Source organism: Liolophura sinensis, chromosome 8 (assembly GCF_032854445.1).
Source record: "Liolophura sinensis isolate JHLJ2023 chromosome 8, CUHK_Ljap_v2, whole genome shotgun sequence".
NCBI classification, from domain to species: domain Eukaryota; kingdom Metazoa; phylum Mollusca; class Polyplacophora; order Chitonida; family Chitonidae; genus Liolophura; species Liolophura sinensis.
The window spans coordinates 40,958,207-40,982,177 of record NC_088302.1 but is presented as its reverse complement, the minus strand read 5'-3'; the positions used below and the strand labels follow the sequence as shown (position 1 = coordinate 40,982,177).

The window sequence follows — 23,971 nt, the reverse complement described above, 5'->3', positions numbered from 1 at the left end:
TTGTCTCGCGAAATAACTTCACCGCGAGACCGGAAGTGCGCAATAAGCATGCAAGGGAAAGCAGCATGTCAACAACAACAACATGACGCCAAATATTGATGCTTGTTTGAGCATTCTTGAGACAAATCGTTGTTTAGTGCTTATCCCTTGAGTCAGTGGTGTTTTACTATGCAGTCTAGACTGGAAACTTTTCGTTCAGACGCAAATCAAGCCTTGGAGAAATACTCACAGAGCTGTAGCCCGTTTCAAGGTAACAAATCGAAATGTCAAAACAATGTCGCAACCATGGCCCGAAATCCGGTCTAAAGATGGCTTATATTTACTGATAAATTATCTTTTTTGAAATTTGTCATGCACATAGTGCCTTCTTGTTGCAGGAGGGATTTATATCGCTCTTTTATCTAGCGCTGCTCCATCAAGCACTGCTTCACCGCGATGACTTACCGAAGGCAAGTAAGCCGTCTCGCCTAAGCCATTATACTGATACGGGTCAACCAGTCGTTGCACTATCCCCTTAATGCTAAACGAGGCCAAGCAAGGAAGTTACAACTTCCTCTTTTAAGTTGTTAGGTGTGACCAAACCCAGGATTGACCCTAGATCTACCACCCTTCGAAGCAGACGCTCTACCCACTGAGCTATCAGGGCCAGTCCTCATGGCTTGGAGATATGTTCTAAGAATGAGATGGAAATTCAATTTGAGCTAGTCAAGTTTGTGTATCAATCAACTGACCAGATTGTATGGCATAAGTCAATGACATTTCAGATCATATGATTTGGGGTGTGGACAATTATTATCAGCTTGGAAAATTTTGAGACCATTTAGGTGAACTGTCAACTCATCCTAGTACATGTATTTGTGGATTTCCTCCATGCTCTGCTCAGTTTCCCCCCACATAGTCATCCTGGCCACCTTTATATTATGGAAATATTCTTGAGTACAGTTTAAAATTTGCTATGAAATAAATAAAAATAAAATGAGATAAATATGAGTCCTTAGAAACACCGAAACATCACTTTTTCAACAAAAATCTGTAATCCATAAGGACCTGTAGTTTGACATTTTCTGTGAGAACATGAGTTTAATTCAAGCACCTGGCTTGACTTCATGAGACAGAAGTTTTGAAATTTTTTGCATGGACTTCAATAAAAAGCACTTTTCAGATGAGTATATATTTAAATAAGACATGTATGAATAGGATAGGAACATTGCGGTTGGGTGATGTGAAAATTTAAAGAAATGTAGAGTTGCTTACAAAATATATGTAGGTTGGACATGGTTTTTAGAATATCTTAAAAAAAAAACGATAATGAAAGTCTGCTCAAATAAATCATTAAGCATAAATGTCCATAAATTTTATATATAATCATACATGTGTGTAGATTTGATTTTATTATTTTCAGGAAACAAAGGTGTAAAACCCATGCATGCATATAATTATTTTATATCTTTTCCTACATGAAGACATCGTTGTTTTATAATCACTGTGATAATTTTCTTGTTACTGCTACATGTACATGTGTATGTAGTGTGCTTAGCAGGTGATTTCATAATTCAGCATGGTTTTTTAATGAAGGTGTTGATATCTTTCTGTAGAATTGGAAGTTGGGGATCAGTGTTTTTCCTTCACTCACAAGTCACTAGATAGACAGACAAGATATGTTTGCTATGCCTCTGAGGATTATCCAGGTGAGTCCCCATTCATTTTCAATTTTTTTTTCTTTTACAGGAATTATTATTTATGCCTGTGAGCAGTTTGTAAATTTGTTGACTTGTTTTTAAGCAAGAATGATCATTCATGCCTAAAGGCCATTTTTTTCATATAACCTGCACTACAGTTTTAAATTTTATGATGTAAAGAGTGCAATATCTCTTTTGACCCTCATGGAATTATTTTTTTAATAATTATATATCAAGTAGATTTGTTATACATGAGTGAAATCAGGGCACACAAGTCATTCAGCTGCTGATAGCTAGCACAATGGTGAGGTTAATATATTCAAAGACTGTATGACATTTGACAAGGAAGTGAACAAGGAAGTACATGTAAGCACAGATTTGGTCATTTAAATATTGATATACTTACTTATGCAATACATGCTGGTGCACACAGTGTGTCTGAACAAGGTATGCACATGTATGTGCATTTGTACACAGATCTGCATATTATTAGTGCTTATATACAGTGGAGACTAGCGGTTAAAGGTGCATGTTGTTCAGTTGCTAGTCTTTAATATGAGATGCGGGTTCAAACCCGGTTTTGGACAGGGTTTGAGAACCCTGTCAGGGGCTGTATATTTACGCCAGTAACTTGCCAAATGTCTGTGGATTACGCCAGGCACTCTGGTTCCTTCCACCTAGGAAAACTTCTTGAAGATGATGTTAAACAACAATCAGATTAATACATAATGTATGGCATATACTGCCCTGTGTTATAGTAAGACTCTGCATTATGTCTTACTCGTACAATGTGCAAACAGTGAATTGTCGTTTGTGATATGACTTTCAGAAAACACATTCCTATCCTGCCTAGATGAACCTTCAATGAACACGACGTACAATGTTGGACTTCATAATATCATGGCTCAGCTTAATCTATCACTAGGTAAGAATTTGTTTCTTTATTTATTTATTTGATTGGTGTTTTACGCCGTTCTCATGAATGTTTCAATTATGCAACGGCAGCCAGCATTATGATGGCAGGAAACCGGGCAGAGGATAGGGAACCCCATGACCATCTGCAGGTTGCGGCCCGGCCTTAGCATGTACGGCTGGAGAGCAAACCAGCATAAGCAGGACTTAACTCACAACCATGGCATTGGTGAGAGGGTGTAAAATTTTACATTTTACATGTACAGTGCATGCTCTTACATTGGTTTGCAGAATGGAAGGCTGTCAAGTTTCTATTCTGGGTTGTTCTCTACATTAGAGTATAGGCCCTTCTAGTAATTCAGATGCATTCTGTAATCAAATTGAGTGCTGTTGATGTCTCAAATGAATTTACCACCACTAAATACATGTACATCTAAGGCTATATCATCTATGTATATTGACTTTGGGCTGTCAAGATCGCCCTGCTTCCATGTTTCGGAGGGATTCAAGGATACATGGAAAGATACTATAAAGCAAAGAGTATGGTTTAAGGAAAATGGAAAAAGATATTTAAATAAAATTTGTATTTTTTTTATTTTTTTCATTCTTGAAGTATATTTTATATTTCTTAATAACTCCTCTATTTAATGCATATTTTCCAACAGTGATGATAAATGTTTGGAATGAGCAGCGATGAACATACTTAGAACGCGGGACTAACTTAGGGTTGATTGACATTAACAGAGAATGCCACTTGTTATCTGTAATGTACTGTATTTACCCAGGTCTGCGCTGTAACCTTGGTGTTGACTGGGGTTGGTGTTTTGTTTTTCAGAGGAAGGTGGGGAGAACACAGCGTTACCGTACACATCCAGTGAGATGGGCAATTCTGCAGGAAGCTCTAACGCCTGCTTACATAGGATGATCAGCCAGGACTCTGCAGCATCAAGCTACGCAGACTGTGTGTCTGACCTCAGCTCCGAGGAAGACTGTGCAGAGTATTATCATGATCAGGACTACGATGTAAGTCTACGTGTCCAGCCACAACATCCGTATTATCAGTGCTGGGTATTGAAGAATATCTGTACCCCAAAGGCTACCTGCATTATTGGTTCCCTACTGGCCCTAACTCCACATGTCAGCACATAACAAGACAGTTTTCTGTTCTTTTTTTTTTTTTTTTTCAGATGGTTCATGGTACTGGATTAACTATTGTCATTATGATGAGTTACGAATAAGGAAAAGATTTTGGGCCATTTAATCTATTTTTGACTATGACAGTTTTGGACTTTTTTTTTGGCCCAATAAAGTGCATTGTTGAAAGCAAATACTTTTCTGACGATTCATGAAATAGAGAACATGTATTGTAAAGCAATACTTTCAGAATCCTTATTAAAACTTAGAAAGAGAAGATATGAGAAATGTTTGAAACCTTTGCTGTTGAGCTTAATGCTCTACGAATGTTTGCAGAGGAAAATCAGATTTATTCAAAGTACCAGTGTGTGTATCAGTTTGAAATTGTTTAGGAAGTAAATTGTACTTGTGACAGTGATGTCTGGTTTTACCTACATTTACTTACAGGATGACTGTGATGCGAGCTGTGCTATGCACCCTTTATTGGAGGAGGATATTGAAAACTGTCGACTACTGTACAGCGATCGCTCATTGCAGTATCGGTAATTATCAACCTCCATTTGGGGTCAAACAGGAATAGCTGTAATATGTGGGGGAATGAAGGTCCAGTAACACAAAAACATCACCAGGTCTTTAAAAAATGACTGTCTTCAGGATTGAAAATGTAATTTGTCATTCCTTTCTTTTCCAGGTTATTCAGGTCCATAGATGATATTGATGTGGAATTACATATCCCTTTTTCATTTCTTCAGGTATGTGGACATTTCATCTTTGATAACTACTATTCATTGAATCCTTCACTTTTAACTGTTTGCTTTTTATGTTTTTATTGAAATGCAGCATTATCTGACTTTGCTTTGAAAGTGGGATAATTTTAAAATTTAATTTGAAGAAAATGTAAAGCTTCTTTACTTTAATGACATTACTTTGTGTATGTTATTTGCAGGGTGAGGTAGCCAATGCCTGGGGAGTTACAACCGATGAACCTTTAGTGATACGCCTTCACATGTCAGTCACCATGTATCTGGACTCAACAAGTAAGTCAGAACTCATTTTTCAGGCATGTTAACTCTGACCTCTAATTAAACCTAAACTTACACATTTTCTGGCGAGCTAACATCAGATCGAGAAGAACGGGATCTTTGAGAATCACGCAAGTCTTTTTTAAGCATGAGCAGAAACTCATACTTTTATTTAATTAATTGCAGTCCATGGCTTAAATTCTGTGGTGGGCTCTATGGACCAAACTAATAATGCTTGCTGCCAATGAAGAGGTTTTTCTACTGTCTGCAGTAAGTGTACACTATGTATGTCTGTAAATATTTTTTAGATGCCCCCAAACTGGAGGTGTTCCAACCAACGAGACAGGCCAAGTGTGGGGTGGCCAGTCAGATGAGGGCGTGAGTAAACACCATAGACATCAGCCAAAGTCTGACTCTCTTACCAAACAATTTTGGTTGTTTCATAAATTAAATATAATGTTCCTTGCACATTCAGTGTTTTAGGTTACATGTATGTATTATCTATTACATGTATTTATTTGATGTGTGTTTTAAGCCGTACTCAAGAATATTTCACTTATACAACAGGAGCAAGCATTCTGTAAAGAGAAAAGTGGTGGGCAGTCTGGGCGACACCCACAACCATTTGCTGGCTGCTGGCTCCCTCAAACACACAGCGACCACATTGGTGAAAGGCTTCTTTGTACTCTGCTATTACTATAATTCTTCAGCCTTTTCGTATGTTTGAAAGGTATATATATATATATATATATTATATATATGTATATTCAAGCAGATTCGGAAGGCATTATTCTGTTTCCACTGATCAAATTATACTTTCTTTTGAAGCCCGGAAATTAAGCACCCAACCAGTGTAGCTTTGTCTCCAAAATCAAATAAATAAATAAAATATGCATAAATTTCACTGAAAGTTCATATGCAAAAAGGTTGAGGAATTAGGGTACTCTGTAAAGCATAGGAGTCCTCAAGTTTCAGGTTATACAAGTATCTAAATAGCTTCGCATACTGTTTGTAAAAGGGTCTCAGATCTGTATTGCATATAACTATTGGCTTTATCAGTAATTTTTTGTGTTTGTTTGTTTTTTACTTTACAGGATCATGGAGACATTTATAAACCAGCACTGGAAATCTCTGACTAATGAGAAAGTGAAGTCATTGAGCTCATCTGTGCACGTGCTTGGCAGACCAAAACACAGCTTCACAATGTCCGAGATTGCAGGGGCCAACCCAGCCTCAGGGTAAGCTGTAGTGTAAAGTAGACATATGTCTCAGAGAGCAGGAGTAAACGCAGCCTAAGGGTAAGCTGTATTGTCAGCTAAACATGTCACAGAGAGCAGGGGAAAACTCTGACTCAGGAGAAGCTGAAGTGTCAGCTAAACCTGTCACAGGCCTAGGGTAAACTGTAGTGGCAGCCAAACATGTCAGTGCGAGCACGGGTAAACCCAGCCACAGGGTAAGGTGTGGTGTTGGCTAAATATGTCAGATAGCAGGGGTAAACCCACTCAGGGTAAGCTGTAGTGTCAGCTAAACATGTCAGAGAGCAGGGTAAACCCAGCCTCAGGCCTATAGTAAGCTGTAGTGGCAGCCAAACATGTCACTGAGAACACAGGTAAACCAAGCCTCAGGGTAAGGTGTAGTTTCAGCATAAAATGTCAGAGAGTAGAGGTAGACCCAGGCTCAAGGTAAGCTGTAGTGGCAGCCAAACATGTCACTGAAAGCATGGGTAAACCCAGCTTCAGGGTAAGCTGCAGTGTCAGGTAAACATGTCAGAGCGAGAGCAAGGGTCAACCCAGCTTCATGGTAAGCTGTCGTGTCAGCTACACATGACACAGAGAGCATTGTGAACCCAGACTCGAGATAAGCTTTAGTGTCAGCTAAATATGTCACAGTGAGCAGGGGTCATCTTTGTGTGTTAGTTAAGTGTCAGATAAGACAGTAAGTTTCAGTGGAAGTAAAAAATAAATTTTCTTTTTTAGGTGCGTCTTCCCGATACATGTATTTATGTATTGTTCACACTTCATTTATATTTACGTGAGAGGGCATGTCAGCAACCTGCCGATGGTCGTTGGTTTCCCCTGGGCTCTGCTAGGTTTTCTCCCACCATAATGATGCCCGCCGTCATACAAGTTAAATATTCTTGAGTACAATGTAAAACACAAATCAAATAAATAAAAAAAAAATCATACATATTATAGATGTTTACATGGCAGTTGTAATGGCATTCTTTTTCTCCAGTTACAGCGGCTTCCCTCATTTGAGGTACAGCAAGACTGTAGTTAGAACAATGTGTGAGCTTTATAATTTAATACGAAACCTATTAATGGCTAACTAGTAGATCTAACCTTGGTAAGCTTGGAACTAAGCTGACAAACCTGGCATACCCTAGTGTACTTATTATTGTTCTTCCAGTTGCATAGATTACTCCACCATTGACGATGCATCCCTGGCCCACCTAGTTGACATGGGGTTCTCTATGGAGGCATCCAGAAATGCTCTGATTATCACTCGTGGAGAAGTGAGCGAGGCCACAGACCTGCTGCTGAGTAACCCAGACAGGTATGTCCTGGGATGAGGAGTGGGCGAGATGTTGAGTCTCATCACAGTTAATAAAGTGTAGTTTTTCACTGTTGTGCCGTACTCAAAGAATATCGTTTTATCACGTGCTCAATAATATTGGTTTTTACGGTACTCAAGTTTGTTGTTTTATTCTTTATTTGAGCTTTATGCTTTAGTCCAGTATTGCTTATGCCTTACTGGAGTATTGCTATAAGCTTTACTCTATTGCATTGTTTTATGCCTCATTCATGAGTATTTGTTTTATGCCTCAGTTATGAGTATTTGTTTTATTCTGTACTCAAGAGTATTATTTTATGCTTTACTCTAGTATTTTTTTTTTACACTTTGTTCAAGTATTATTTTGCGGTTTACTCAAGTATTGTTTATGATTTACTCAATTGCATTGCTTTACTCAAGAGTCAGCTGTACATAGTATTCACTTAACATACAGCTATACATATACATCAACACATGGAAGACAAACTTCATTGTTAAATTGGTGCATTAGCATCAAGACTAACAAAACGTCAAAATCAGTCAGGTTGCTATTTTATTACTTTCATGGCTGTGTGCATGTACTTAAGGGTTTTAATTTTTATTTTACTTCCTGAATCAAAGCGCATTCCTGTGTACTTGAATTTATTACTTCAAATGAAATTGTTAGCCACATGTAGGTGCAAGTGAGGGCGGTTATTTTTTAGTGGACCAGGTTAGATGTAAGATGTAACATATTCATTTTTTCTCAACCCGAAATTTGATTTAAAGACAATACTTTGTGCACTTGCGTTTTTCCGTTGGTGAACAGTCACTGAATCTTTTGTTGACAGTGCGGCAAAGTAGGACACTGACAGCCATATTGATTCATGATTGACAATTCCAAAACAGTTTGATCTGTTCAGATGTCTTTATAAGATTAATGTAGACTTGGAACATACATCTTTGTATTACATCTGCCACATGTGTCTTTTGACTTGATATATTTGTAGGTGTGAAAATGTAAATATTGCAAATACATCCAAGAATGTGAAAGACAAATCAGTCAACAGGGTTGCGCAGAATGCTCCTGCTGTTCCGGTTAACAAACCTCCTCCTCTCCCCCCTCGTCAACAGATGTCTAATCCATCAGTGAAGAAGTTTATGAAGCTGAAGCCCAAGTTTACAAAGCGCCAGTCGAGTATGGTGAACTCTAACACGGCCCCAGACCTCCAAGCCTCCTTTTCCACCAACTCTCTCTCCACTGATGCCTTTAGCAGGAAGGAAACCAAAAGTCTTCCATCATTAGAACACGGTTTCCTTGTGCAGGTGTGTCTTAAGTGTTCCATTTGCATGTATTCTCAAAATTAGCAAGGAATCAAAAAATAAGGAAGTGCAAATTAAAAGTAGCTCTGACATTCCAGAAAAATTCAATGTACGCTTGCACTCAGAGACTTGTCAAGTCAATGGCGTGTTAAAACACAGGATTTTAAAAAATCTGACAGAGCCACTTTACGAGTGGCCTGTTGCAGATAAAAAGTAAGAGAAAAACTGTTGCATGCTATGAAAATGTGGTATTACAAACACGTCATGTCAGTCCACAGTTGTGATGATTTCCATGGTGTACTGCCAGAAAGTAAAAGCTAGAGCAAAATTGTTATTCCATTTTGTTTATCACTTAAGATTTCCGAAAGGGATCCACAAAGTTTCCTTCAACTCCAGTGCTTTTGGGGACTTCATGGTAGTAAACCGAAGTGTTGACAGCTGTTTAGTTGGTCTTACATGAAGTTTGACTAAAGATTACTTGCCTTCCTCCGTTATGGTATACACTTTGAGCTTGCTCCGGTGAAAATCCTGTCGTGTGAGAAACTTTCATCAGTTTCTGATGAATAAGCCTGAAGGTTTACGTCAGCCACTTCGGTTTCCTCCACCCTTAAAACTTACCAATGTTGTGTAAGTGAATCTATCTTGAGTACAGGCATTAAGTCGTTCTCAAGTAATATATTTTACATAAAGATTAGTTGTTGTAAGTGACACGTTTGCTAAGTTAATTCATCCATCTTAAGTTTTTTTTTGTGATTTCTTTGATGAAGTTTGATCAGTTGCTTTTCAGAAAAACTTAAGTAATAGCTTCAAAAGTGTCATTTTAAAACCTTTATGTTCTTCTGAAAGTGCATTTTTACTGGTCAAACACCGTATTTCCTGTCACGTCAAGACTTAACCTGTGTATTCATATCATCACTGTAAGACAACAGCTCTAGTCCATCCTTTTCTTCTGGACTTCAGGTTTATCAGTATGCTCGTCAGAGAATTCCCACATTAAATGAATACTGTGTGGTCTGTGATGAACCACATGTCTTCAAGAATGATGCCATGTTGAAGGTAGGTGAGGTTTCATATCAGAGAAATAAGTAAAACTTAAATGTTGTACAGCTCACTAGTGAAAACTTGGACTTATTAGTCTTTGTTGCTGCTGGATTAGCTATACACCAATTCTGGTTTAATTATCTTTGGCATTGATGGACATCTTATCAGGAGACTTCTGTTGTTACTGGAGTTCATTTTTTTTGTGTTTGGTTAGGCAGAAACATCAGATTATAAGTAGTTATGTGCAGATTTCTCCCCCAACCATGTTAAATGCTATTAGATGTCTATTACATGACTTTTGAGCGAAGGTGACAGATGAGTAGTTTCTTGGACTGAATTGGATGAAAACCAACTGCACGTATAACTTGTTTATAGTAAAATAAGGAAGTAAGGGATATTCCAGTTCATGTTGATATTTCTGAAATATATGATTGCATAAATGTGTATGTATAAGCAAAGCAGTCGGCTGTTCATAGTGGGTCATGACTATTGGCAAAACATACAAGTTCCCTGCAGGCATTTTGCATTACATGCATACAGTTGGCCTGGGGGCCATTTCAGAATTTGACTTAAATGTTGCCAGTCAGTTTTTACACATTTGACTACAACATGTCTATACAGCAATTCTTACATCAGGTGTCTCATAAGGCTGTTGATAAACTGTAATGACTACAACGTGTCTATACAGCAGTTCTTACATCAGGTGTCTCATAAGGCTGTTGATTAACTGTAATGACTACAACGTGTCTATACAGCAGTTCTTACATCAGGTGTCTCAGAAGGCTGTTGATAAACTGTAATGACTACAACATGTCTATACAGCAGTTCTTACATCAGGTGTCTCAGAAGGCTGTTGATAAACCATCATGACCACAACGTGTCTATACAGCAGTTCTTACATCAGGTGTCTCAGAACACTGTTTATAAACTGTCATGACTACAACGTGTGTATACATCGATTCTTACATCAGGTGTCTCAGAAGGCTGTTGATAAACTGCTAAATATATCTAATTAAACATATTGAATATTAACAAGCTAAGGCTGATTTATGTAGAGTATCCCTTATTTTTAAGTAATATTATAAGTCATGTATTAAGCCCTTGTTCCCTGATTCCTTGCAGCCAGCCGTCTGTTCACGGGAACTATGTGTGTTTGCATATCAGACTCTGGGAGTCATGGCAGACGCAGCTGAGGACATTGCTGCTGGCCCTGAGGTTTGTACAGTTAGTTACATCGCTCACACTTGGATAAATGATAGGAATGATGCCTACAGAATTTTGTCTTCATTGGATTTTTTTGAACTGTTTTTGTTTTCACCTCAAGTGAGTAAATTTGAGATGGATTGTTATGGTACAAAGGCCACTTCACTGTTGATGTGATCTGGGTTTTAGATTTTTTTGTTTGTTTATTTATTTGATTGATGTTTTACACTGTACTTAAGAATATTTCATTTATATGATGATAGCCAGCTTTATGATGAGAAGAATCAGGACAGAGCCAGGGGGAATCTTTTTTAGAGATAGTGTGGTAAATTTTTATACTATGATATCTGTTCAAATGTTTTCGAACATGCATGGTCACAGGAGAATTAAAGTTCACAGGAAATACCAGAGCCTGAGCAAGGCTTCCAGGAGTGTATGAAGCCAGTCTTAAAGGATACATGAAACCTTCCAGGAGTGTTTGAAGCCAGTCTTAAAGGATACATGAAACCTTCCAGGGGTGTTTGAAGCCAGTCTTAAAGGATACATGAAACCTTCCAGGAGTGTTTGAAGCCAGTCTTAAAGGATACATGAAACCTTTCAGGAGTGTTTGAAGCCAGTCTTAAAGGATACATGAAACCTTCCAGGGGTGTTTGAAGCCAGTCTTAAAGGATACATGAAACCTTCCAGGGGTGTTTGAAGCCAGTCTTAAAGGATACATGAAACACCTCGCTTTTATTTCTTAATGTGCAGATTAGCTTGTGTAGTATCATATAACAGTACAAACAAATTTTTCAATTTTCACTTTGCAGGGTAAAAAAAGTAATTAAGTAGCTTACAGTGGTGACATCAATAATGATCAATGGTTAAAAAATACTCTGTAGGGGACAGACCCAAACAAGTGTGGTCAATTGGGGCGGACCAGCCCAGATAGCACAGTTGGTAGAACGTCCGCTTTGGGAGCGGTAGATCCAGGATCAATCCTGGGTCGAGTCACACCTAAGACTTTAAAAGAGGAAGTTGTAACTTCCTCACTAGGCATTCAGCATGAAGGGGATAGTGCAATGACTGGTTGACCCGTATCAGTATAATGGCTCGGGCTGGGCAGCTTAATTGCCTTCGGTAAGTTGTCTCAGTGAAGCAGCACTAGATAAAAGAGCGATGGAAATCCGCCCTGCGACAAGGAGGCACATTACATACAACCTAAGGATTCCTTCGCGTCATATGACTGAAAAATTGTTGAGTACGACGTTAAACCCCAAGCACTGACTCACTTGATTGGGGCGGGGATGTGGGGAACAGACCGAATGGGGCAGGTGTAGGTGGCACGGAGAGGGCATTAAGCTGGTCCGAAGAAGCCATGGAGTATCTGTGTACATGTCACCTTGCCCACACTGTAACGACACGGTTCACTGGGCTGGGGGCACATCAGGGTGTTCACCGAGTTCCGAGCAAGATGGGGTAATTCCTGAAAAAATTTGACCATTGGCAGAATATATGCAAACTATAGAAAGGTAATTAAAGGTATAAAAATACTCCCAAAATGAAATTTTTGGGGCAAAAATTCTGGGGCATAATTTTCTTCATTTGGCATAGAAAGATAATCTTTGTTTCATAGCTCTATGTGTTGTATCCTTTAAGTATTTTGACCTGTTACCGACCTCAGCAGTTGGTGGCTGGCTTGTCACAGACCTGTCACCGACCTCAGCAGTTGGTAGCTGGCTTGTCACAGACCTGTTACTGACCTCAGCACTTGGTGGCTGGCTTGTCACAGACCTGTTACTGACCTCAGCAGTTGGTGGCTGGCTTGTCACACACATGTTATTGACCTCAGCAGTTGGTGGCTGGCTTGTCACACACCTGTTATTGACCTCAGCATTTGGTGGCTGACTTGTCACCGACCTCAGCAGTTGGTGGCTGGCTTGTCACAAACCTGTGGTCTGTTATTGACCTCAGCAGTTGGTGGCTGGCTTGTCACACACCTGTTACTGACCTCAGCAGTTGGTGGCTGGCTTGTCACACACATGTTATTGACCTCAGCAGTTGGTGGCTGGCTTGTCACACACATGTTATTGACCTCAGCAGTTGGTGGCTGGCTTGTCACACACCTGTTATTGACCTCAGCATTTGGTGGCTGGCTTGTCACCAACCTCAGCAGTTGGTGGCTGGCTTGTCACAGACCTGTCACCGACCTCAGCAGTTGGTGTCTGGCTTGTCACAGACCTGTCACCGACCTCAGCATTTGGTGGCTGGCTTGTCACAGACCTGTCACCGACCTCAGCAGTTGGTGGCTGGCTTGTCACAGACCGGTTATTGACCTCAGCAGTTGGTGGCTGGCTTGTCACACACTTGTTACCGACCACAGCAGTTGGTGGCTGGCTTGTCACAGACCTGTTATTGACCTCAGCAGTTGGTGGCTGGCTTGTCACAGACCTGTTATTGACCTCAGCAGTTGGTGGCTGGCTTGTCACAGACCTGTTACCGACCTCACATTGTGAAATTCATGAAGAGTACATGTATTATACCATGTAGTTTCGTTGTATGTCTTAAAAGAGCGTTTATCTAAAGTGACTTCTGGTCAAAAGTATCATATTAACTGTCAGTTAAGGTTTATTTATTTATTTATTTGATTGGAAAATCAAATTGGAAATTTGATTTACTCAAGAATACTTCACTTATATGACGGCAGCCAGCATTATAGTGGGAGGAAACAGGGCATAGGTCAGTTAAGAGAGGGGTTATGTACTGATCACAGAGAAAATACTGACCAGCCGATGACCATGGGTTAGTGAAATATAAATAATTTGAGACATAGTGTCCAAGGCCTTGTGCGTTAGAATAAACAGGTAAAGTGATATTAGTCAAGGAGGTTGTATTGAGACCATAGGAATACACTTTGTTAATTGAACTGCTCAGTGTTGTATTGATCATATATGTATGTGTATAGCTGAGAATGGATTGGAAGTAAAGTTTCTATTGCTGGTGATCAGATAATGGATGAAGTTTGAAGACAATGGTCATGATATTGATAGTGGTAATACAATAAATGTGATACGCTCAGAAATGTGTGTATGCTCAGACTTGTTACAACTTTGGTCTCCGCTGCACTGATTCAGCAAGCATCGATTCATCCTTCATTTGGGTTGTTTCTGAGTGTTGAAAATCCCAGAGCAGCACGGGGTCAAGCCTGAGAACTTCAACAAAGGGTTATGTAGATAACACCCCCCCCCCCCCCATCCGTCAACCACTCAAGCCTACAACATCATTCAAGTATAGGAGAGAAATTCTACAATGTAACCTGGTTGATGCTTTACAGTCTCATTCCTTTTTTGAGAGAAACTGGTACTGTAATTATTCCTTTACCCAAACAGGTGGTGGACTTACTGATAGCCATGGCAACTGCTGCATGTAGATCCCCCAGGAAAGACCTCATCTTTGACCCCTACCCTACTGTGGTGGACCCCAAAAACCCGAATGAATTGGCCCTCCATCCAAAGGTACCTTCATTGTGGAGCCAAACGTCCACCTTACAGTACTGTCAAAGACTTCAGAATTGTTAATGTTGGTATTTTCTTGATTGACACTCAGCATATCTGGCATGAGTGATCAGGCCATTTAATGGTTTGCCCAGTGTGAGAATACTTAAAGTTGGTGAAACTTTATCTCAGTTGTCTTCAGCATTATGCCCTAGTGAGGCAGCACCATAAAAATATTGGCGCTATAAATATATATATATATTTCTCAGGAAAGCAAACAAATCCAAGCTGGTGGCTAAGGCTAGGCTGCTTTAGAAAAGCTGCAACAGGGTAAGATTGTAGGGAATTGTAGGTAAGAAGATGTCATACCTAAATTTCTTTTGATAAAACCGGTATTGAAAGATGTAAGACAAATATCACAATATTTATGGGCATTGCAAAATTATTTATGATTTAGGATCGGTTTCTATATTCGTGTACATGTATGTCAAACGAGAGGCCTATCTTCAAAGCATGTTCTGATTTCAGAAAAAGGATTTTGTGAGAGTTTCCCAATCTCTTGAAAACTTCCTATCCATGCATAAGATGACCCAGTTCCGAGCCACTGAGCTTAAGAGAGAGATGGATGCCCGTGACAGCCTCTGTTACCCATTGTTACAGTGGTATGTTTTTCTTTTAGTGTAGTATATAGGCTACATGTATTTTCTGCTGAAATTTAATGGACTTCATTTTGAGTGGTATGCTTGTGAGAATCTGTTGTATATTTGTAGTGAAGCAATACACATTGGGCACTTTTCCTTGCTCATTCCAGTATTAGTGCTGCTCGCGGAGATGGATTCAGCTCTTGCTGGGTCAGCTGCCGCTTAGGACTCTGTTATTATTATCATTATAGACACTCTGGGAGCAGTAATTACTAATTAGTGATTATTCATTTACTGAAAAAGTGCATATGGAGGAAATCATATTTTAATGGCTTATCCCACATGTATTATAATTAGCTCATCTCAAATTTTAGGTGTGAAGATGTCATGAGAAATTGAAATTAATTATGAAACATCAAGGTGTGACAGATGCCTGGTTTTCTTAAAACTGTAAACCTGACTGTAGTTGTGTAAGTTGAAAATTCTTTAGAATGACATTAAAAAGCTATCAATTGAATGAGCCTATATACGGAATAGGTCAGAGGTGTAATATTAATTTTCTTACTTTTTAGTTGCTAGGTCACACCATATATGGCTTCTTTCCTACTGTGACAGGGAGATTTCAAGATTCCCCTGCGTCCATTGTTATTGAGGCTTTGGTGGCAGTAAGCAGTTAACGCTTCTTTGTGGTGTGTTCTTAGATGAAGTGAGCTACAAGTCAACTAATCATCAGTGTTACACATGGGAAAGTTCCCCCTGTAGCTTGCCCAAAGCCTCTGGTTTTCTTCTTGTCACTTGAGTTTTCTTCACCCATGAAACTGGTTGCCATTTTTTAAGTTAAAAAGTCACTTACACAATAGCGGCCAGCAGTATGGTGGGAGGAAACCGTCTACAGCCCAGGGAAACCCACAACCATCCGTTGGTTGATGTCAGACCTTCTCGCGTACAGCAGGAGAGGAAGCCAGCATGAGCTGGACTTGAACTCACAGCCACTGCATTGGTGAGAGGCTCCTGGATCATTACGCTGCCCTAGCGTGCTAACCAACTGAGTGACGGAGGCCCCCAGCATATAATGAAGAAGAACATAGACTTCATAGTATTAAATGTTATGTTTTTTGTATCATAAAACATCAGGTACATATGTTTTTGTTTTAGGATTATAACCAGTAACAGATCTCATATTGTCAAGATACCCCTAGAGAGGGTAGGTATCTAGATAGGTTTGAGTCTCTTGTTGGTGTGAGGTTGAATAAACCTGAAGCTTAACGTGGTAACATATGTTATTTTCAATCTAGACTTGAATCGTTTGAGACAGGTAGCATTGGGGAATGCCCATATCTGCCCAATGCAGTCGGCACTTTTAGGGTGGTGTTACCATAATAAACACATGCACTGCATTGAGGGAGAAGATGCTCGAAGCTTCTTGGAAGAGAAATATAAATGTTTTTGTGATTAATTGAAAAATCTGTTAGTTTAAATAATAATTGAATGATTTTTGTTAGCTTAAATTAGCTTGCCCTTTGCATTTATATAGAAAATAAAATGGGAAAAAAATGTTCTCATGTTCCATAGATACATGTAAGTTCTTACTGGCAGGAAACAAAAATAAGGTGAACAAAAGGCCAGGGACAAGTTTCATGAAGCACACTTAAATAGCTATTAAGTAAACTCTCACTATCATGACATGATGAGTTAGAGAGATGTGAAGTACATTTTAATAGCTGAATGGCTATTTAACAGACCTTATGAGGCTTAAGTAGCATTAAATACTTACATTAAAATAATTAATGCCTCTCACTATTGTAAAGTAGACTTTCTGAAAGCTATAGAGGCTTTTGTACATTTACATGTATGTATTCGTGTAATATTTTTGTCGCCTCAAATTTCAGCAATTGAGTTTTATGAATACCCCCCATCAGTTCCTGCTGCTGAGTAGCCCACCCGCCAAGGAAGCTGTGTTCAGGGCGGAGAAACTGAAGTTTGGAAGTACTTTTGCATTCCAGTAAGTGAACAGAATTGATAAGATATCTTTAGAAGCTTGTATTACTAACTGAGCCATCCCAGGTCCACTTAACAAAACTGTAAATCATTTTTTTGCAATGTTGCCTAGAGGTGCTGTATAAAACTGCGAGAAAGCTCAGTGAAAATGGCCCCAGATTGTTTCAGTTTATACAACTAGTCTCTGACCATTGAGGTTACAAGTTAGGATATCAGTTATGTCTGGATTGGCCATGAAATAATAAATCAAGTAACAGATACGGTTATGTGGTTTCAGATCCTGCAACCATGTTTACTCCATTTTGTATGCCTCACAACGATTTCTATACTGAAGCATTCTTTCTTTATAAAAAACAAAAATCATAATTCTCTTAGAATAAAACAAACATATAAATAGTTATACAGCTTTGATGTCTCTGCATGTAGTTATTAAGATAACTTTCAATCTCCACACTGTACAGCATCCAAATTGCACCGAACGTGTCTTTCAGCATTACGGAAATATAAACAAAACGCTCTCCCAGTCTAATACATGCACACTGTGTAAGATTCACCATAAAACTGCATTCAAGTTGAGAAATCAATCAATCAAATCGCCCTTTCATCAAGTGTAGCTTGTCCTTTCAGACTGTATTCAGAGGTGCACGACTTGTTGTCACAAATAATAATATATGACTAGTCTTAGTGTAAGAGGCCTCGGGTCATAAGTGTCATTTATTTGAGCTGTTTTTTTTTTGTTTAACTTTCTGTTCCAGTGGATCACACATTGAAAACTGGCACTCAATTCTTAGAAATGGTTTGATGAATGCATCAGGAACCAAATTCCAGGTATGTGGTGAGTCAAAGACAAGAAGCCGTTGAGCTTAAAGGGATACGGTGTCACAGACATCATCGTATAAAACATGGAACAGCATGATGTAAAGAAACAGAGTCAACGGCTTTTTTGTTACTGCTTGTTTGTCCAGCTTTCCGTTTGCCCTGGTTGCCCACAATAACTTTACCCAAGTTCCTCAATCTTTATCTTTCATAGCAATTTGAGCACACTTATGATTAAATTTTGGAGACAAAACTACATTGGTTGGATTGGCCAATTTTATCAGTCTGCACAGAATAATGCCTTCAGAATATGCTTGAATAAACCCCTTGCAAACTGGTGAAAAGGCTGAAGGATTATACTTGTTGATTGCCCCTTACTCTGGATTTTTTTTACCTTCAGCCGTCTTGTCATTTGTCTGTCTGTTCATTTAGAATATGGTTGTTACACAGTATCTTCACTCAGACATGAATGACTCATTGGAGTTTTTGTATATGGTTGCATTACCCAGGAATCCTCTACCTTACTATTTTTGTCTGCCTATCTGTCTGCCATGATGCTGTCTTTGTTAAGTATACATACCCCATTCTTAACACTTGACAAGGGTTTTTCATCTCATACCTGACATCACAATTTCTTTCTGAAGTCTCTCAAACCATGTTTCCTCATTTGTTGTGGCCAGATGAACGGTGCGGCCTTTGGGAAGGGGATTTACCTCAGTCCCACAGCCTGCGTGTCTTTTGGGTACTCAGGAATGTACATGGGTCACAAAGCTCTACCTAAGGATACCAAGAAGAAGGAGGCAGAGGATGCCCAGGTAAGTATAATAAAGGAAATAATTAATCTTACACCTGTCTAACAGTAATATAGTTACGTTTATATACCACAGAGACATCTTATATAACATATCTGTATATTCCAGATAATATCGACATAGTTTTTTTTGTGAATGTTGATTGTAAGTTGTGATAAGAATTTCTAGAAGTGAATATATTTCTGTATTTGTGTAGTTCTGACAGACTGTTGGTTCATGGGTAAAATTTTTGACACCCTGTCATTGACTTAACATACGTTACAGCTTTTGTGACTTGACACGTCTTCTTAAATGCAGTTCAGTCTATAGTACCTCAGTATGTATACCATAATTCATCATATTTTTCGCATATGAAAGAGCTCCTTTTAGCGCAATTTATGCACATTTTTAGTTGGATTATGGGAACAAAACTACATTGGTTGGATCGGCCAATTTCAAAGCTTCACAAAAAGTATAATTTTATCAGTCAACACAGAATAAAAATGCCTTCAGAATATGCTTGATCAAAGAACTTGCAAACATGCGAAAAGGTTGAAGAAATGCCGTAAGTTTAATCATTATATTTTGGAATTATCTTGTCAGAGTTCTTTAACCAATGTGTCATGTTTGTACCTTTGTTTGTATGTGTTTGCAGCCTGCTGTTCAAAGTCGATTCCTCAAAGGCAAGAATATCAACTGTATAGCGCTATGTGAAGGTAATGTCCTCTCAAAAAGGTGAAGTATACAGTGTGACTTTGTTTAACGGTTAATGTTGCTTACCTGGTATAAAGTCATACATGTATCTTAGGTTTCATGTTGTGGCTTCATTGTAAAATATAACATATATGTAGATACTGGGTAAGTCGCAGATTTCTAATGTTGACCTACTGTATTTCACCTAAACTTTGGCATGTAAAAATGCACTTTTTGAAGCACTTTGATGCCTTAAAATTTTATTCTCAGGCCAGCACCTTTTCTCATAAAAAAAATTGTTTAAGAAAGTCATGTGTAACCAAATTAGGTGGATGAATTAGTCAAGCAAGACGTGTCACTTGAAAACTGCTAAACTTAGGGTGAAATAGTATACAGTATGTATGGCTTTTAATATGTGATGGTATTATTATGTGACACATAAACGTGTTAAAGAAAACAAAGGCTTTGAAGGTGAAGCCGTATAATACAACAGAGTGGGACTTAAAACTGAACGTGAACGAGTATTGGCCTCTCGTTTAAGACTTTTAAGCAGTGCAAGGATTTGTCTCATGTACTTGATGGTATATGTTACAGTATAAATAGCTTTTTATGCTGTCTTTTTTCCTTTTTGCTCAGTGATCACCAAAGAGTTGAGGAAGAGCGGTGATGTGTGGGTCTGTCCCAACAGTAATCATGTCTGTACCAGATTCTTCTTTCTGTAAGTGAAGCAAAAATGCAATTATACTTTGAACTTTCCTAAAACATTCCACATTGAACATGCTACATGCAAGAGGAGTTGATGTACTGCACCATTTCACAGTAAGGGGTTCTCACAGGTGTTCATACCACTTGTCAATCACTTCCTTTAGTGTAGATGGCAATAACATCATGCAAGAAATAAACAAGATAACTTGTGCCATACAGATAAAGTTATACTAAAATCAATAAGAAATTTGAGAAACAAGTGTTCTGCCAACATCCTTCATGCGCTTTGAGTGGAATGTTGGTCTTTCCATAGGCTTGTACAGCTGTTGATAGTGGACAAGTGATTGTAGCTGCAAAGGGGAAGAAGGTTGTTTAATTTGTGCTGTTTTTGCACACTTTTCCTGCCTGTAAATCAGTACAAGTTTAATAGTAGAATAGAAATAATGATTTATTTTCTAGTCTTTGTTGTTCATTTTAGCACAGTAGATGTAGAAAAGTTGAAATTTTAGGATGATGTGCTGCAGTTGATATACAGATATATGTAGTGCATGCAGTTGTGGGATAGCCAGAATTGTTAGGTGTTAGGTGGATAAAAGTGATGTTCGAAGAGTGCGAAGATTGGGTTGAATATCACTTTTCTCCAGCTGACAATTACTGATATCCCATCCCACAGCATGCAGGATATGTTTTATTTTACCAAAAAAGAGTTATTGCGTCATGGATATTACACTGCATTGCTTGAGCGCAAGATCTTTGTATATCATATTTTGCTGAATATCATGTGACCATGTATTGACCAATGGAAGCCAAGAATCACGTGCTTATGGTTGTACATTGCACTGAATATTTTGTGGAATATCTATGATATCTGATGTTATTGTTTTCTCTGTATTTCAGGTATGAGGATGGACAGGTTGGGAACGCCAATGTAGACACACAACAGGAACAGTTTAAGAAAGACATTCTCCTAGCCTGTGGCTATAAGGCTTGCTATCTGTCTGGAGGTCAGTAGTACTGAGAGGATAGGAAAGGAGCACCAACGGTTATATGAGGACCATTGTAGGATGTGAGGGTTATTGTAAGACAGAGGATCATCAAAGGTTCATTGCAAGACATGAGGATATTTATGGGACATGGGGATCACTGTAAGACATGAGGATCATTATAGGACATGAAGATCATTATAGGACGTGAAGATTGTTATAAGATATAAGTATTATTATAGGACATGAGGATCATTGCAGGACACAAAGATCGTTGTACATGTAAAACATGAGGCTCATTATATGATATGAGGATTATTGTAAGACATGAGGATCATTATAGAACTTGGTGATGTTTGTAAGACATCACAATTGTTGTAAGACATGAGGAGCATTATAAGACATATGTATGTATGTACATCTATGTATGCTTGGGTTTTATGTCATACTTATCAATTTTACAGTCCCTGAAAATTAATTCAGTGTGTGTCTATATATTGTGGCAGGGCCACCAAAGTGTCACTGCCACTGAAATATCATGACGAGGACACCAGACTTGACACTGAGCCAACCAATCTTGCTTTCTGGCTCTAAGCCGTCAGTACTGAGTGCTAAGGGAGGCAGCTGCAAGAACCATTTTGAAAGTCTTTGGTATGACCTAACTCTGGTTTGATGCCATGTCTCCCAACTTCAAGGCAGACACTCTAACCACTAGACCACCAAAACGGTCATTGTAATACAAGGATCATAATAAGACATGAAGATCATGACAAGACATAAAGATCATGACAAGACATAAAGATCATGACAAGACGTGAGGATTACATGTATAATGAAGTAGTAGCTCAAAGATGTTACATGTTCAGATCTTGTACTGTTTTGTGCTTACAACATAGGCCTATATACATGTACTTAAAGACAAAAGAAGGGTGGAGTACATCAGCGAGGGTTACAGTAACTTGAGGGTTGTGCATATAAGACATGGGGATTATATGGAAATTGGCCTGCTTAGTATGTCCCTCCAGATGTGAAAGTCTTGTGCTGTTATATATATACATGTACTTAAAAGACATAAATGGAAGGGAATACATGTTACAAGGATTACTGGAACATATAGATTATAAGACATGAACATTGTATAACTGATGTAGTCCAGGGATATTCATGGGATATGCATGTCCAGATATGAAATTCACTTAATTTTGTCCTTAGTATGTTTACATCAGCCAGTGTCACATTGATGAGTCACAGTAAAGCTAAGTTTCTGGGATGGCAGTGACTTCAGTGAAGCTTCAGTATACATACGTTGTATAAGCCGTAACCAAGACAAAACAGAACGAATACATCAGCCACATTGTCTAATACTGGCATATGAATTTTGAAGTTAGAAGAAAGCAACCCGTGGGGTAGCATTTTTGAGAACTCCCTTGTATCGTTAGTTATTCACACTGTAATCATGGTAAAACAGTATACATCAGCCACTGTTTAATACTGTGTTGCATAAACTACTGCAAAGCAAGAGACTTGAAATGATGATGTTTAAAGTTTCATTATAAAGATCTACATGTCTACACGTGTATACTGTAAATCCTCAATTTTTCAATCGCTAAAGCACTTTTTTCAGTGGAATTTATATATATTAATTGTATTGTATATTATTATGATAATGATGCCAGAAATGATTTGTTGGTGTCCTTAAAGATACAAACTTTGTAAAACTGTGCAAAGTATTTCTCTACACCCTATGGTTCTCTGAGAATGTTGCAAAATATTGGTTGCAGAGGCAATCATAAAGGTTGATGAATTATGGTATTGCATAAACAGTGACCAGGGGATTCTTATGGCAGTTACAGTGCTTGTCTGTCAATTTCACAAGTGTTAACTTTATCCACGCCTCACTCAGAGAAATCCTCCTGATTCCCCCATTTTCATTATCCTTATTTTACGTGTCCTCAAGGGGATGTTTTGCGTGAAGTTCCCAGCTCGTTCTTCAGGTGAAAATCTACAAATGAGGCAAAGTTGGTCATTTACTTGCTAAATGTTGGTGGTTTACTCCAGCCTTTCCAGTTCCTTTCGACCATAAAAGCTGGCTGCTGTTTTATAAGTGAACTTTTCTAAGTTTAACCCCAATCAAGTAAATATTTATGAACTTGAACCATTATCAACAAGAAGAATGCATCATTATTACAGCGATGTTAGGATAAATTACGATGGACATATATGGGTGAACACTGTCTAGTACTAACTCTAAACACAAAATACTTTAGCCTGTTGTTTAATTCCAGTACATGCATTTAGATGATTGTGCTAATAGGATAGTAGGTGGGTTTCCCTGTGAGCTGTGCCGGTTTCCACCCACCATAATGCTGGCCGCCGTTGTATAAGTGAAATATTCTTGAGTACGGCGTAAAACATCAATCAAATAAATAGAATAATAGGATAGTAGGCGTTTTCACTCTCATATGGTTTTATTGTACATCATTAGGTAAACCCACACACCTGAATAAGTGTATAAGTTTTAATCTATAATTTATACGTGTATAGAATCTGTCTCTAAGAACATTCAACTAATTTGAGCTCAGTGACTTTTTTGTAAAGATTTTGTTTTTTTAAAATTACTTTCATATACAAGAGTTTTTTTGTATTTGTTTTTTTTTTTTGTTTTGTTTTTTTTTTACATTTTAAATTTAGTGCATGTATAAACTCCTCAATACATGGTGTATATAATGCACATTGAGAGTTTAATGTGTTAATGCTTAGAAAACTGATGAATGTCATAACTGTCTCATAAAAACTATGTATTTGCTTAGCTTACAGGTATGGGCTTACAGGCGTAATGATTGCTTGGTGTGTATTCATATTTTAGTGTAAATATTAACATTAAAAAACTTGTCTCCCACAACTATACTGTCATGAAGCTGAAAATTATGCAAACTTACCAGGCTTTCTTTATAAGCATGTATGAAGTTTAATATTTTTAATCATGGTCACAATCTTGATTTTTGACAACCTTTTTTATGTAAGC

The 23,971-nt window shown here is 38.3% G+C and overlaps 1 protein-coding gene across 1 annotated transcript; it reads left to right on the top strand.

Annotated features, from left to right (window-relative positions):
* The first annotated feature begins 5 nt into the window (after positions 1-5).
* On the top strand, positions 6-23,552 carry LOC135472116 (protein mono-ADP-ribosyltransferase PARP6-like). The gene is made up of 23 exons (XM_064751475.1): positions 6-250; positions 1,596-1,688; positions 2,509-2,604; positions 3,427-3,614; positions 4,173-4,267; positions 4,417-4,477; positions 4,672-4,762; positions 5,056-5,125; positions 5,842-5,985; positions 7,157-7,303; positions 8,290-8,605; positions 9,563-9,658; positions 10,766-10,858; positions 14,215-14,340; positions 14,848-14,981; positions 16,116-16,164; positions 16,850-16,962; positions 17,714-17,786; positions 18,455-18,589; positions 18,889-18,906; positions 19,221-19,281; positions 19,895-19,976; positions 20,861-23,552. The coding sequence occupies exons 1-23, from the start codon at positions 169-171 to the stop codon at positions 20,973-20,975; spliced, it is 2,478 nt and encodes an 825-aa protein (XP_064607545.1). The 5' UTR covers positions 6-168; the 3' UTR covers positions 20,976-23,552.
* The last annotated feature ends 419 nt before the right edge of the window (positions 23,553-23,971 follow it).

What these genes read in the sequence shown, in the direction of transcription:
- LOC135472116 (XM_064751475.1), top strand. Translation starts at nt 169, where the DNA reads ATGCAGTCTAGACTGGAAACTTTTCGTTCAGACGCAAATCAAGCCTTG. An exon ending in TCAAGATACCCCTAGAGAGG is followed by an intron (nt 16,165 to 16,849) that starts GTAGGTATCTAG and finishes CTCAAATTTCAG; the next exon opens with CAATTGAGTTTTATGAATAC. An exon ending in CTGTATAGCGCTATGTGAAG is followed by an intron (nt 19,282 to 19,894) that starts GTAATGTCCTCT and finishes CTTTTTGCTCAG; the next exon opens with TGATCACCAAAGAGTTGAGG.